Source organism: Thunnus maccoyii, chromosome 21, assembly GCF_910596095.1.
Source record: "Thunnus maccoyii chromosome 21, fThuMac1.1, whole genome shotgun sequence".
In the NCBI taxonomy this organism is placed as follows: domain Eukaryota; kingdom Metazoa; phylum Chordata; class Actinopteri; order Scombriformes; family Scombridae; genus Thunnus; species Thunnus maccoyii.
The window spans coordinates 15,046,963-15,063,473 of record NC_056553.1 but is presented as its reverse complement, the minus strand read 5'-3'; the positions used below and the strand labels follow the sequence as shown (position 1 = coordinate 15,063,473).

The 16,511-nt window shown below is 39.2% G+C and overlaps 1 protein-coding gene across 2 annotated transcripts in view; it reads right to left on the bottom strand.

Moving 5' to 3' along the window:
* Positions 1-10,275: 10,275 nt before the first annotated feature.
* sema5a (sema domain, seven thrombospondin repeats (type 1 and type 1-like), transmembrane domain (TM) and short cytoplasmic domain, (semaphorin) 5A) overlaps positions 10,276-16,511 on the bottom strand; it is a 125,073-nt gene continuing 118,837 nt past the window's right edge. For both annotated transcript variants that reach the window (XM_042400075.1, XM_042400077.1), the window contains 2 exons: positions 15,492-15,703; positions 10,276-11,764 (listed from right to left, as the gene is read on the bottom strand). In XM_042400075.1, the coding sequence (XP_042256009.1) occupies positions 11,645-11,764; positions 15,492-15,703 (332 nt within the window). In that variant the 3' untranslated portion in view covers positions 10,276-11,644. The remainder of the gene's footprint in view (positions 11,765-15,491; positions 15,704-16,511) is intronic.

Below are 16,511 nucleotides of genomic sequence, written 5' to 3'. Positions count from 1 at the left end.
TTCATAATTGTACACATACTGTGCAGCAATGTATTTGAACAGTTTTATGATTTTATGCCTTTGTTTGTATTATGGAAACTTGCTTGTGGATTGCAAGTGACAAGTTTGACACTGAAACGCTGCCATGTAAAACAGGTTCTACTCTTCCCACAACTGGTCAGATTAGATTAACAGCTTTTTGTTTTTTGTTTTTTACTAACAATCTGCTGACATGAAATGGATAATTTTCTGCTGGATACCTGTTACATTCCCATCATACTCAGCACATAAAAAGCAAGTGAGCTGCCTGAGCTGCTCAAATGTGAAGATGTGTTCTTTCAAAATGAGGGGTTCAGTGACTGTTACAGTGCTGCTATTCTTCCTGTCATCAGGGGTGGCTCAGACATCCGACCCGTCCATTGCACCATTGCAGAAATCTGGAATGAGCTGAAAAAGCTGAAAGACATGGTGCACCGCCTGGAGACCGTGGTGGTGGAGCAAAGGGTAGAGCTGAGAAACTTGGAGACCAAAATGAGAGAAAGTGAGGTTCAGGCAGAGGAGGAGAGGAGCAAAGTTCTGCCTCTGACAGCTGAACCGGGGTTCATGTCAAAGAAGGTGGAGGTGCAGAGAGCAGATCTGTGGGTCACCAAGAAAAAGATGACTGAGCTGGAGAAGGAAAATGCTGGTACTAAACTTTTTTTTGTCAGTTTTCAAATGAGTACTTAAGTTAAAAGTAAGAGTTTGCAACTTAACAAAGCAAATGACCCAATGCCCATAAAGAACAACATATTTCAACAAACTGTAGTGCATGATTTTATTGTTCCCATTTTACTCTTTGAAAGGATATTTTTTCTTTTTCTTATCATTAATTGACCAAACTATACAGCTATACCTCAAGTTGACACTTCCAGTAGTCTAGCTACAGTGGATTGTTCTAATATTATTCAGACATGAAGCATCAGTGATAAATATGAGGTGTTGGTGTCAATCCCTCCAAATCAGAGAGCCATAGAAACACTATTCAACAGTGTGCAACTACTATTAAGGTGCCACTCCACAATTCCTGATGAATAATTGGCTGTGAAGGCCATGACACCATTAAAAAAGACTGTTGAAAAGAAAACACTAAACAAGGGATCCCATTTGAATGATACAGGCAGAACTAAACCAAGAAGATAAAACCAAGATGTAATGGTGGTATTTTTTTTATTTTTTATTGATACAGTATGCACCAGTAGACACTGATTGCGTTAAAACATTAAAGGATAGGTTCACAATTTTTAGTCAGGTTTAGTCAGGTGCTCATATGAACATTGAAACTTGTTGAAACTTGGTTTTGCTTGCTGTAATAATTCCTTCTGTTCATACTGAGCATTAGAATATCCACACCAAATGTGCTTACAATTTAAGTGATGGGGGATAAAATCCTCTTTCTGTGCAAAAAACAAATTCAATATGCATCCGAATGAGGCTTCAGCTGTCCAAATTATTCAATTCAAATAGATATCTGTCGAAGTTACAGCCTTATTAGTATAAAATTCCTTCTTTTTGTTACTATGCTTCCACTGCAGCTCAACAAAAACACTGTCCTGGGAAACACAAAGAGGGAATGTTGTACTAAAAAGGCTGAAGATATCCACTTGATTTGAATAACTCAGGCTGCTGAAGTCTCACATTAATTTCAGATACACTTTTGAATATGTTTTTGCACAAAATGAGGACTGTGAATTTTGTCCCCCATCACTTAGCACATTAGGAAGGAATCTTTTAATGGGCTGTATGAACTGGAGGAATTATTACATCGAGTGAAACCTGTTTCAGTGTTCATATGGACAACTGACTATTGTTTTAAGACGTACTTGGGAAATTGTGAACCTGTCCGTTAAGCTGTACCTCTAGTTGGCATTCGAGTCAGTTGCCTTTTTTCTAACTGTCTTCTATCTTAATATCTAACCTCAGCAATAATGGCTACGGTTAGATATTTGCACTGTATCAGTGTGAAACTTTTCTGCTTTAAGACTTGCATCAGTGGTCAAAAGAAGCAGTACAACCTCATGAAACTGCACTGTATTCATATCCAGGCTGTTGTCTCTTTATGGAAAGTACTTTTAAAAGTGACTATCTGATGTAAAAACTACACAGGGAAGGTTGAGGGAAAGCAACTCACAATATCACAAAATATTCTGCAACAAACAACTGATTTATAATAGCATCACAGGATGCGGTGTTTCTTCTGAAGATGACAATAAATTGGATCCTGACTTTATGGATGCAGAAATAATACCCACAGTGATTCACCGGCATATGGGCACATTTCCCCGCTTCATGACTGTCAATGCTGCAGTGAAATACAAGTCGTTTGGATGTAAAAGCTCAAACAAACAGTTTCCACAAAGCCAATCTTCTGGTTTGTTTATTTGTTGGTTTAAAGGTGTCAATTTTTATGACTTCCAGCACTGGCTTTTTTTTTTTTTTTGGAAATATTGAATCATTTTATTTTATTTCATAAATGAATTTTGCTCAAGGCTTTGCTTTGAATATTTCCACGTTATTTGTTATGATAGTATTTACAATAGGTTGGAGATATGTTGAATGCATATTAGCAGCTTGTGCTTTTTTCCCTCTTTAAAATTCTAGTGCTATCAGCAGAACTGTCAGGTATTGGACATAGAGTGGCAGCCAGTGAGAAAGACCTGGACAATCAGAGCAAGGAAGTGGCCACTCTAAAAGGAGCGCTGAGTACCACTGAGACTGAAGTACAACACCAGAAGATAATTGTACAGGGCCTTGAGAAAGCAAAAACAGGTAGGCTACTGAACCAAACCCTTACTTTATTCCAGCGGGGGTCGTGTCTGAATGAGGCTTTAAGTTTCAGGTTCAATTATTATACAAGGGCATCTGAAAATTTCATCACACCAGTGGGAGTTCTAAATTATATTACAGTGGACTTACTAATACTTCTAAAATTCAATTTGTGATCAAATCAAAGCTCATTCTCACATAACCTCTCTGAACAATACAACATCCTTCACACATAAAGAGGAAGTTACCACAGTTACCAGAACCTGCTAACCTCATCTTCGAAAAAGCATGAATGTGGGATTCAGTGTAGTGTTTCTTTTCCTCTTAAAAACTATTAGAAATTATCCAACAACTTCCACTGATTAGACTAATCACTAACATTTACTAATATTCATTACTGATTACAATAATAATAATCCAACTAACTAATTGTCAATCGGCATTTATCATGATTTTCTTTCTGCACATTCAGAGCAAGAAACCAGATTGAATGCTGTCGACTTGAGAATGACAGCTAATGAAAAAGAAGCAGAGGAGCAGAAGATGGAAGTTATGACTCTGAGAGCGGACCTGAACAGCACCGTGACTGAACTGCAGCTCCAAAATATTGACATAGAGCAACTGCAGAAAGAGACTGCAGGTAACACTGACTAATGACTTTGATGATATAAGGTTACATATTGCTTTTTTTGGAAAGCCCAAGTTAGTCACATAAAATAAGATATAGCTATAATGTCTGTGCCATATAGGTTTTCCATTTTACTCAAAGGATACAGAATACTTAAGCTCAATAACAGTAACAGTAAAAGCTGATATGTTGTATTGTGTTCACAACTTGTTTCTGTTGCCCCCTAGTGGCCAAAAAAATTAGTTCATATCACTTTTTGCTGGGTTATAGTGGTAGATATGTATTACTGATTACAATACGTAAAGAAGCAACTGTTTCCTCACAAATTCGCCATATCAACTTAAAAGGTGATAGTATGACATATTGTGTTCACAACTCGTTTCTACTGCCTCCTAGTGGCCAAAAAATTAGTTAATATCCCTTTTTGCGAGGTGTGAATAGTTGTGCGTTGTATTTTGGGACAATATGGGTTCCATCAACACCACACTAAAAAAACAAGCAATTTTACTGTGAATGTTGGCATTTTTAATTGTTCTTCCACTTGTTATTTTTGTAGTGTGAATGCACTGCATATGAAAATCACCTGTAGAATTTCAATGTAGTATGTATGTAGTTCACACACATATATTTAATAAATTCAAACAGACAACCTGAGACCACTGTTACTCTGAGAGAAGAGAGGTGAAGAGTCATGCTCCTCTCACTGTAACATATGCACATTTCGCAATATAGCAGTCGACTTAACCCTTAAAAATGAGGGGGTTTAAAGAGGAGAAATTCAATTTTTTCAGCTCAGAGTTTAATAACTTCCTGGACTGACATTACCATATGGAAAATTAAATCAATATTCTTTTTATATTATATAATAAAATATATGTTATACAAATTCTTCACCATCACGGTATACAGATTGTTTTTGGGTGGTCTCTTTCGACCTGGCATTTTAAACATTTATTACAGATTACTTTATGTATTAATGAAGAGTTTGGAGCAACTCTCCAATCCCTGCTGTGCTGAGCTTGATGTATCGTTGGGGAGACTTTATCAACTCTTCTTATATTCTGCATGTACATAATAATACATTACACGTGAGTTTGCTGTCAAAAATGCTCATAACTGTGACAGACTTGCAGTACAAAAATCTTATTAAACAAACTAAACAAGAACTCCTGTACAATGATTGTTTTACACTCACTCTTAGGTCTGTTTGGGGTCTTGGTATATTTTGAACGTGTATGAAGACATCTGCTCATATTTGTCGGTTGGGGAATTCAAACCATAAACCTTTCAGACTTTCTCTAACCTCAAGGCCTCCTAATCTGTCAGATAGTTTCAATTTCTTTATATAAAATATTTTAAAGCTATGGTTTAACTGGAAGTATTGAAATATGTTAACCTAATAATGTAATCACTGATAAAATATCACTTTATTTACAGGCAAGATTGCTTTCTCTGTTGGCTTGACCAGTTCGGTGGGACCATTCAACTCAGAAATCCTTCTAAAGTACGACAAAATCTTCACTAACGTTGGCAATGCTTACAGTCGCAATTTAGGTTCAGTTCAACAGACAGACTCAAGCACACTTTCACTATTCTAACAGTCACAATGCTTGATATAGTAACCTCTTTTTACTCATCTTCTTATGCAGGCATGTTCATAGCATCGGTCAGAGGAGTCTATTACTTCAGATTCACTGCCTTTGACTACCGCAGTGGGGGATATTTTGGTCTTCACTTTTACCACAATAACTAGAAATTAATCTACAACTGGGATTACAACAATAATGAAGGCCATTTGTACCTGTCCAATGCATTAACTCTTCAATTAAACGAGGGAGATTTAGTGTACATGCACCTTCCCTCTGGCTATGGTCTTTCTGATGATGGAAATAATCACAACACTTTCAGTGGCTTCTTACTCTTCAGTGTGTGAATGACATGGTGGTCGTATTGTGCTGCTTGTTTATGATAAAGAAAGACATGAATAAATACATTATGATCACCTAATGACCAGTGTCTCCCGAAGTAATTCACCCTTATATATACAAAAATGTAAAGGTTTTTGACCATCCTTTTAGGTAAAGGTAGGTAAATTGAGTTCTGAGTTGAATTACCTACAGTTTAGGTTTAATCTGAATTAACTGAAAGATGTGCTGAGTGAGATTATACTTCTATACCAAATGTGTGATGATTCTACAAAAATGTGAGAACAAATACAATCTATACAATTAAGTGTCAAGATTATTTGTAGAGCACAACTCTTATACTAAATCAATTCAAAGTGATTTAAAGAGTGAAACAGTGGAAAATTAAGAGAAAATGAATGAAAGTGCATACATGGGTAATGAAAGTGCAGGGTTACAGCAATGAAAAAACAACTGTAAAGGAAAGGTGTGTCTATGCTAAAATATGACGATATTACTATGACAAAATGTACAGCAATGTGTTACTATGTTTCATATCTTTGAAAAATGTTTAATTTATGTTCAGGTCATTCATATGTCAACAGCAACAGAGAAAAACACACTTTGCAATTTTGTAATCACTCATTCTCATTGCAGGTAGCAATAATGATCTCTTCAGGTGATGAGTGATCAGGAACTTGGAGTAAATTACCATTATAGCTGCTTCTACTATAATCATTATAATTAATATGTTATTAAAAAATCTGATTGCAGCTCTGAGTGGGTTTATTGAACATCAGTCAGCCACCGCAATTGCACTCTGAAAGACACTTCCCAACTATTGATACGACCTGCTATACCAAACAACATGACAGTCATCAATAGCCCTTGTGAATGTATCTAGCGGTGACAGAGCTCTTCTGTTCTGAAAGGTCTCCCTCTGCACTGATACTGAGGAAGCGGAGCAGCGCCAGAGCAGCTGGGCACACTGAGGAGAATCAGGGCTTGTGGGGAAGCTGGCAGGGAAAGATGTAGGAGACATAGGGTAATTGGAGCGCGGCGATATCCGCCATCTTGGCTCGTTACCTAAATAACAGCTTTGATTGAGGTGAATAGGCCCATAAAGGGTTGTGGTGGAGCTGATAAGCTTCAGTGTGGCTTGGCTGGTGTTGCGAGGCTCTTGGCATCCACGAGGACTCTTGGCTTCCTGCAGCTGAGACCTGGATCGGCGGGACGGACACCTGGGATTCCAGATGTCTTGGGGTGGAATCTATGGTGGCATCTCTCAACTGGCATTAGCGCTTACGGTGACATTCATCCTTCAGTCTGCCATGACGGAACTTGCAGTGTCGTGCCAGCTTCCTATCTACCCACACATATCTGTCTGAGTGAGCGCTGCTGGAAGTTGTGCTTCCTTCTGTCTGGGACAAAGAATGAAGAAAATGGAGAGTTTGTGCAGAGAACAGAGAACTGCTGTGCTATCTGGAAACTTGGAAAGTTACACCAATGGCAGATGCTAACGTAATGAGTATAGGATTCGGAGTCTGAGTGGCTAAAACACAATTTTCCTAGAAGATGTCACCAAAATGAATAATATTTTTTCTTTAAGCATGGCAGCAAGGGGGTTATGGAGATTAGAGCTGCTTTAAAAAAATCTCTGTCATCTGTTTGTTGTGAATACATACTGTAGTAATGTTAATCTGGACTGAGGCTGAATTAAGGAATGTTTGCTTCAAAACATACAGAGAAATATAATACTTAAGGGGATGCTCTAATGCATTGGGGGATAGTTAAAGAATCTTCTGTCTGAGGTGGTCTATTCACATCCTCAAAACAGCAACAAATGAAGTGTAAATCCACAAAGTTTCACCTTGGCCTCAGGTAAAAACAGATACAGAGTGAGTGCATGGTAAGCTATAGCTCAGCAGTGCTATGCTGTGAAAAATATCTAATTCAAAGTGTCTGTGTGTGCATGTGTGCACAGATAAACCGATACTTACTGCAACCCCCTGCTCAAGGATTCCACTCCATAACAGACATCGGTAATCACAGTTATTTTCCTTACTGCAAAAAACACACCATTTCATGACAGCTCATTAATTGTTCAGCAGTCTTCAGTCTTCCCCGGGGTTGTTTAGTCAACATCTACTTCCATCACTTCTCCCAGCTCGTACAAACATAACGCAACAGCATACATTTATCACTGGGTTTCCTTCCTGAAAGCATTTTTCAGAACTTACTGCGCTGACTGCATGGGGTCTCGTACCAGACTTAACTACAACTTCCTCAGTAACACATGATTAAATAGTTTGGCTGGATTAGCAGCCGGCTCTGAATATCCACAGCGGCTGCAGTGGCCACTAGTAGACTGGGGTCGCAATTTTGAAATATCTGTACAGTTAGTCCTGCCGATACTCAGTACAGACAAGGTGGTGGATCTGCTCAGGGAGGTGTCGAAAGGCCAGTCGAAAGCACAGTGATCCATGTGAATGAGAGAAAAACTGGTCTCGAGAGGAAGGAGAGGTGTTTAATGGGATGTTCACGCTCTGTTACCTGCCTGACAGGAACAATCTCACTCACTCACCTTGTTTGCCACTCAGAGCCCTCTGTATACAGGGTGCTAATTAACAGAGCTCCTGAACGCTTCATGAGCAAAATGGTTATACACAGAGAATCCTGGCTCATATTTGGATAAAGCTATTTATAGTAAATCCATTTCACATAATGTGGGTATTAATCAGACAAATATTCAGAAAATGAGCATGGAAGCAGAGCTTTCCCACTCTGGATAGGATGTTTATGAGCCAATATTCTCATCAATATTGTCACATATTAGAATTGATATTTGCACTAATCAAAATTAGGTTTATGGATTTATTCAGAACAATGAGATATTCTGAGGTATTTATAAACCTCAAGACTCTGATTGAAACCTTGAGTATCTGAAGTAATGCTTGTACTAATACTAATTAATACAACAGACTTATTTTTAAATAAATATTTGTTTTATACCTTTCTATTGTAACTATTGTCAGTTGTTGTTTTTGTAAATCCATGGCAACAACATACTGTAACCTTAACTGACATTGTTTTACTTTCCAAAAGTTTTCATCAAGCAAAAAATGAAAACATTAAGATACTGCAGGTATGACATTTAAAATGTTAGCATACTAACATTATAATCAGCACTAAAGACCATGTACTCAGAGTGATGGGAATGCCATTAGTTTTGTATATGTTAGGTTATAAACAGAGGTTTTGGACAAATAAAAAATTTGACCCAATGATGGTGCTAAAAGAAAACTTAGGGCATTACTAAGGTTATTCATGATGAAGGAGACATGAAAGTCTGTACTGTGGACTTTTTGTGGTCTGTACCACATTTCATAGCAATCCATTCAATAGTTGTGGAGATATTTTATTCAAACTACAAACATCAACCTCATGGTGGCGCTATAGGAAACACCAGGAGATCACCAAAGTCGGAGGGAATCATCTTCTTGGAAACATGAATGTCTTTATTCAATTTTGGGCCAATCAATCCATTAGATGTTGAGATATTTCACTGAATAAGTGAAAAACATGACGTGCTGGTGGCACTAGACATAATGTCAAAGGATCACTAAAGTCATTAGGATTCATCCTCTGTCAACTATGAATGTTTGTAATAAAACCTTTTATACTCACATAAACAATAAACTGATTGCACTGCAACTCTTCCTGTGAGCCACATCTCGTGACACTTTGACTTCTTTATATACATGCCAGCATTCACAGAGTCAGTTTCTCTGACATGCACAAGCTCTGCTCTTGTGACCTTTAGCTGTGACCTTTAACAGTCCCTAAATGCCACTTTGGGAAAGTCATTTATTGTCCTCAGCCCTCCTGTCAAAGTGGAATGTCACATGTGTCTGACTGACTACGAGCTGCATAGCTTTTGCTGCTGGCAAATTTGCAGTATGATGAAAGTGCTGAAGAAAGCCTCAGCATTATTCTACTGGCTGTAGAGTGTACAGGAAATATACATGATGTGTGCATCCATTAATGATTCATCAATCAAGGTTTGGTGGGGTCAATGTGGAACAAATGGCTGTTTTATACAACAAGCACGTAGTCCAGAAATGCATTATAAGGAGAACCAATATTAAGAGAAATGGACACATTTCTAGCTGCTCAAACTACTCTTCCAACCTCTAACACCCACTTACATGTACACTCACACTTGCTCATACACCCACGTCTGTGTGCCTGTTGCAGCATTGCTTTCTCAGGTACCAAGAATGAAGTCAAGGTAAAGAGAGATTGATTCTCTGGAGGCAGAGAGAGATGGGCCGTACATTGGGTTGGATCAGCACCAGCCCCCCCTCGTCCAAATAGCAAGGTGATTAATAGCACCCCCTCCATTACCCCCTGCACACAGATGGGACGTCAGGTTGAAGGTTGATGGAGAACAGTGCGATGTGTGGTGTTACATCCCATCATACAGATTAGAGTTTGGTCTTCAGACAGTGACCCCTCCTCCTTTACCCTGCTGCCTCACACGATTTGTATCCTTCAGGTATCCTTCTACTGTTGCCAATGCCATTTGTCACTGCAGAGTCCGGGCTGAAGACTCCTTTTAAAAAAATCAGTGGGGGGGAGTCTTTTACTCTGGTTTTGAGTGATTTATGAAATGCTGGTGTGGGCTTATTGGACTTTGCTTTTACAGTGTTTTGCTCGAGGAATATACAAGTCTCCAAAGTTGTCAAAGCAAGCCGCACTGGACAGAAAGTGCTTTATATCACTGTCTGCTTTCACTCTAGTTGAAGCCATCTTTAGGTCATTCATAAGAGTCAGACAGAAAATAAAACCTGATGAGCTCAACGACATCAAAGCTTTAAAAATGAGATTGTAGGAAAGAGTTGTGTGCCAGTGAATCTGTAAAACTCAAACTCTGACAAGTCTGTTGTGTACGAAGCAGTTTTTAATTTATGCACAGTAACACAAGCAAACATGTAAAAAGAGTTAGTTGCAACTGAACCATTGAATAACCTAATATTTGGTTATACAGTTTGAACAGAAATATCTTGACTTGATGAATGGATTTCATCTTATACTATTATGGTTAGAACTCCAGTTGGGATTCAGGAGAATAGTATTTGCTACACTCCATCTGTACAGTAAATGCCATTAACATCCTGCTCTCACAAATACATATATAACTCAGAAGCCAAAGAAATAGCGAACACTATCAAAATTCAAAAACTTTTTTTTTTTTTTTTTACAAAAAATATAAAAAGTACTGTGACAAAGACTGAACTTGATGCAGGCTGATATGGACAATCCTGATTACTTGTCAGAATACACATAAACTTTTTTCTTTTCAAAAGAAAATGTTTTATTCTTTAAACACTTGAGACATTGAATAAATGTATTAAGAAAAACTACAGACATAGGCTTCAAACTTAACTTCCTGTACAAAAACATATGTACCTTTAAAAGCAAAAAACTCAACACAAAAAAGATTTTACACTTACAATTAAATCAATCAATAACTGCTAGCTGCTAGACCCTGGAAGAGCCTGTAACAGAAAAAAAAACAAACTAACAAAAACAAACAAACAAACAAAAAACCCCAAAACATGGGCAAACCTGACCACAGACTTCAAATATCTACATCCTGATTCTAGGACTGGAGGTGGATATTGATCCATCTGGAGATTACTGCAATAGCAAATGGTAAAAGCCATCAGACGTCACCACAGCCTTTGTTTTTATGACTTGTGCAGCAGACAAAAACCAGTCCTGAACCTAAGACCAGCAAAAAACGCAGGTTGCAAGTCATCAAAAAAAAAATGGAATGCGATCATTCATGCAAAACGAAACAGAACGGCAGAGAAAACACGTCAGATGAAGTCATGCAAAGCGGTTTCGTGGTTATTTCCCCTCATTACAAATGCAGGTCTGTTTTAGAGGCGTCACAAGAAAGTTAAAAGGGATCACATTTCCCACAGTCTCTTTGATTTGCTTCTTGTTTTTCCCTTTTTTTTTTTGTCCACATCGGGAAATCCAGTTGTCCATTTCTCAGTGAGAGTCAAGGCAAGACTTGCCCGCGAAAATTTCCACGTGTACCCCAAGGCACCTGAGAGAAAGTAGGCATTTCCCTCTGTTGGCAACACTGTGTGTCTGTGTTTTCATTACATACCAGCTGCCATAGAGTCTCAGAGTGGGACTATCCCACGCATGGTGTCACGAATCTTAATACAAAGCACAAAGAAAAGAATACAGTCAAAATGGATGATAGGGTTGGTGTCCTCACTACGGTGTGGAGTCTGAACAGCTGAATCAAGGGTTAATAGTCATCGTAGGTGTTGAAGTCGGTGAAGTATGCGTTGGTATAGGTCTTCCCAGCAAGCTGTGGGTTGAAGTACTTATTTCTTTCCTCCAGAATCAGATTGTTTTTGTTGAAGGCCTGCGGATAAAAAAAAAAAAAAAAAAAAAAGGATGGAGAGGAGAAAGGGAGAGGAGTCAGTATGGACTTGTTTGCGACACATGGATCAAGTGATTACTCAGCCCAGATGGCAAGGTAAAAGCAAATCCATCTAGCCCAAAACAAAAGGAAAAAAAAGGAGCAACACAAATCAATGGGAGGCCGCTCAGTGAATGAAACATACATTTCACAGAGCAAGGTCAAAGCATTTGCAAACAGGGAGGAAAAATGATAAGCCAAGGCTAAATTATTTTGATGCGCGTCCGTATGTCCACCTCTGTCATCTCTAATACCCAGCATCAGCAGTTTTTATGGCCCTCAGATTGTTGGTCCTCTAGGACGATCTAAGCCATAAAAATCGATCACAATGGAGTCACTTTTCTGTTAAACAATAAGGAAGAGCCATGGGGGCATCTTCTCTGTCCCTGCGTGACATAGTAAACATGGAATGAGCTTCTGATGTGGTGCTCAATACAACATCAGCAATTTAGCAAATGGATGTGTTCATATCCAGTCTGTGGTGGAGTGCGTGCCAGGAGTCCCTTGGGGCAGTGTAATTGAACACTTGATGATGCTGCATTTGCAGTTGATGGATGTTTCCAACTGACACTGATAGGGAACGAGTGTGCTGGACAATAAACTCATATTTTGCTTCCATCCCATTATGTGATTTGCACACAAAGGGAATGTAATCAACGCTCCCGCAGTCCCGCAGACGGTTATGTGTCTCTGCAGGTGGCCCCATAGCTGCTTTTAAACAGCTGCGCTACGATGCTTGTTAGCATCATCTACTTTGTCTTCTTTTTTTAAATCTCTTTAATTGGCTGAAGAATGATTACATTTGCGTTTTTGGTGCAGTAAACAAACAACAAAAAAATTTGCTTCATCTATGAAGTGGAATTAGTGATAGAGAGGTAACAGAGGAGTATTTTAAAACAGCATCACAATGAATTTTCTTTCTCAACCTATCAAATTAAACCATCAAGACGAGTAAAAATCTGACAAAACAACAAAGACAAACATGAAAAAAACATGCAAATGGAGGCACTTGTTGACAGAGAAAAATAAGGGGGGGAGGGGGATACACTGCCTTCTCACAAGCCGGGAGGGAGAAGGGGAGGGGTCCTGCGTGATGGACGGATGGAGGGATGAAGGGGTCTGAGCAGAGAAAGAGAAACTAGAGTCTGTACTCCAACCTGCCACACACAGGAAGTGCCACAGGAAGTGGAAGGGGCACGGTGGGGAAGAGGAAGTAGTAGTGGTTGGGGTCAAAGAGTTGTTGGGGGGGGTCAAGAGGCGGGATGTTGTAGAGGTCAGAGGTCAGTGGTTAGTAGAAAATCTCCAGGCCACGCATGGACACCCCCATGTTAGCAGAGAGAGGCTGGTGCATGGCGGGGTCGTCCAAGGGCAAGAGTACCGACACATCTGGCTGCAAGGGGGAAAGGAATGGGCAAGAGTCATCCTCAAAGAAACCCTAAGGCCATATTCCCTCTGGAAATATGATAAACTGTACATAAAACTATAGCGACATGGTGATTTAGGTTTGTGATCATAAACTAGACGCCTGGAAATACTCCAGTTGGCCAACAAACCAGTATGAAGGGTATCTGTCGTTTATGAAAATGATACATCGTGCATAATAATAATGACTAATGTGTCATCAACATCAGGATTTGAGCCAAAACTCTCTAAAATATGGTATTAAGTATTAATCATTCCTTTCTATAAACACTCAATTCAACCACTTATTACGGCTTTGCACACTTCAATGGTTGAAAATTCACTGCAACATCTGAACCATTTAGGCTTACTGAGTGAAGGCTGGAGGCAGAATGTGCTTTTGGAAAATTAGAGTGTTCATTTGTCATGTAGCACTTTTTGTATTTTCACATGGACTGTCTATATTCATAGCTACCTCTATCTGCAACCGAACTAACTGAATTATGTCCTATGCTTCTGACTGTAATTGCGTGACAGATGAATGCTCCTCACACCTTTATTTCACAATGAAATTACATTCAGAGAGGTTTGCACTGTGCCAATGGGTCTGTACTCACTCTGTAGCATTCTTACAAAACACTTTCATATCTGTGAAGTAGTTTTGCAAACAGACATCCAGGTATTCACTTTATTTATTGCTGATATTGAAGACTTCCTCTGACAAAATTGAGCATCCAACTCCAGCTTGCAAAAAACAAACTTCCTAACAATTATGGATTTATCAGCATTACAGTAAACAACCAAATCAAGTTGATACTGCAGATACCAGGCTGAGTAGAAGATAACCAACTGACCATTGGCTAAAGGAATAAATTAAAACGTGTTTGTCTGCACTTACTTAAGCTGCAAACATTATCATGATCGGCTATTAGCTTACTACTTAAGCTTTACCAAGCGTTACTGGTAGCCAGTCCATGCTATCAGAGTTTATGTTAATATTGAGGTTAGTTGATCTTACTTTTATCATACTTTTAATACTTATACTTTTGGCATAATATAAAGTAAATATAGCCAGAAAGAGCATATTTAAGATCCCTTTTACAAGAGTCTCATGTCAAAATAAGTCAACTGGAGATGGCTCTTCCAAACAATACATGAAGCTAATGTCAGCTTAATAAACTAGTTAGCTTATAAAGCTTATAAAATGTGCCAGCTGACAAATCGACAGTCGCCAACTAGAAGAAGAGTCCACTGTTTGAATTACTTTGAATTTCAAAATCTGCTGCTGTTATCATTGTTTCCCACTGCGTGAGAACAAAAAGCTTAAAGCAGGAGGTGTAGAAACAGAAACTTAGAGGGATGGGGCTTAAGAAATGGTCAGTTTAGCTGCTTTAAGACTATGATTTATTCCAATGGGTTTGTATGTCCAATAGCTGCTTATCAGCAGTAAGACAAATTGGTACCAGAGCCTAAAAGTGGCCAGCTAGAACCAGACTATCTTACAAATGCAATTTCTAAAAAAATATTTTGAATCCAATTTTGTGTTTGGTATAATATTATGACCACATTCTTTGCTTCTGAACCCTCTTTTTAGGTAAAAGAAATGCATGTTAAAGTGGCTGAAACACCCTCTGACTCAAAGTGCTGGGAATTCTCTAAAAAAAAGCTCAGCTGAAGCATGGAGCAGCTATGGACAAACACTAATCACTAGCTCAGTCTGGCACTAAAAGTCTGGTGTATCAGTGGATAAGAGGCTGTTTGTTCCATGAGAGTAACTGGATCTCTGTCAGTGGCTATGGTGTATCTGACAGTCTACACTATACTGCAATAATGATACAAAGAGCCTGTCTAAGCAGGGAGATGTGCAGATGCGGAGCCTCTTCCTTGATTACCTACCCACGCGCCGATAAGTAATTGCATTAGTATGTTATGAGAAAGCAGTGTATGACCGTTGAGACAGAACAAAGTCACACACTGAGACACACAGCAGAGCACACAGAGAGAAAATGTATGCACGCCTGCCGACGACTAGAGAGTGTCAGTGCACTAGGTGATGTGACAGTGAGAGTCATGCAGTAAGAAGTGTATTTAATCACAACTGACATTGGAGGAAGAGCAAACCGTTGCTCACTGACTCAGACTGGGAGTGTGAGATCAATTGATTAAGTCAAACAGTAAGGAAATGTTAGAAATGCTGCTTTGCGTCTACACTTCCGGACATCTGTCAAGTGTGACCCGCAGTGAACCATGTGCAAACCTGTCCACAGACCTTAATGGCTTCCACGGAGTCGTATTTGTCCAGTTTGTTGATATGATTTGTGATGCTGGTGTTGAGTGGTGCGGCTGAGATTGGGTGAATGACGGTGGCGTCGTGCGACTGCTGCTGGTAGCGCTGGCAGTACGAGTAGACCAGCAGGGTAACCAGACAGCCGAGGATGGAGCTGCTGAGCCCCACGGCGATCATATGGAACAGGTTGAAGTCTGGGGGAAGAGAGGAAGGGGGAGAGGGAGGTTGAGAGAGGCTGGGGGTAATTCTCTGTCAATTCATTCAAGTGGAAGTGGTAATTGTAGCTGCAATTCATATGGTAATGATGGAGAGTTCTGCAACAAAAAAAACCCTCTGGACTGTTGTGGAAATTAAAGAATATTTGTCTTGTCTTTTTTTCTCTTTATCTTATTTCTCTCTTATTCTTTCTCTTTTTCTGTGTGTTAGTGGAACCAGTTACGGATGACAATTACGTTGAAAACCAACGTAATGCAACACTTACAGCAGCCTCCTTCAAGCTAAATGAGATGGTTAAAGCAGCCTGTAGCCCGTCTGTGAGGCAAAACTCAGGACAAAAAGGTCCCAAAGGCCTCATTTCTCCTCATGTAGCTTATTGCTGTGAGCCCAAAGAACCACTTGAAGGCAACTTGGAGGAGTCTATGAGCATTTTCATCAACTCAGAGCAGTTTTATACCTGGATCGTTGCAGCTGTGTAGTAAGTAAACACTGTTAAAAGTCATTTTATCCATTCACTCAAACTCTGCTGTAACTGTGGAACAAAGTCCTCTGGGTTTTACTGTACAGTATGTCCTAAGCCAATGAAAGTTGAGATAAACCATCAGCAGCACTACTTACTGTATATAATAGACAGCAACATTTGCTGAGACGCTTCCACACTGCACTTCAGATGACAATATTTTAAAATGAGAGCTGACATTTATAGCTTGAAAAGAGTGATGCATTTTCGAAAAAATACAAAGCATCTCAGACTACCACCAGATATTATTGGATCACCATTTTTCT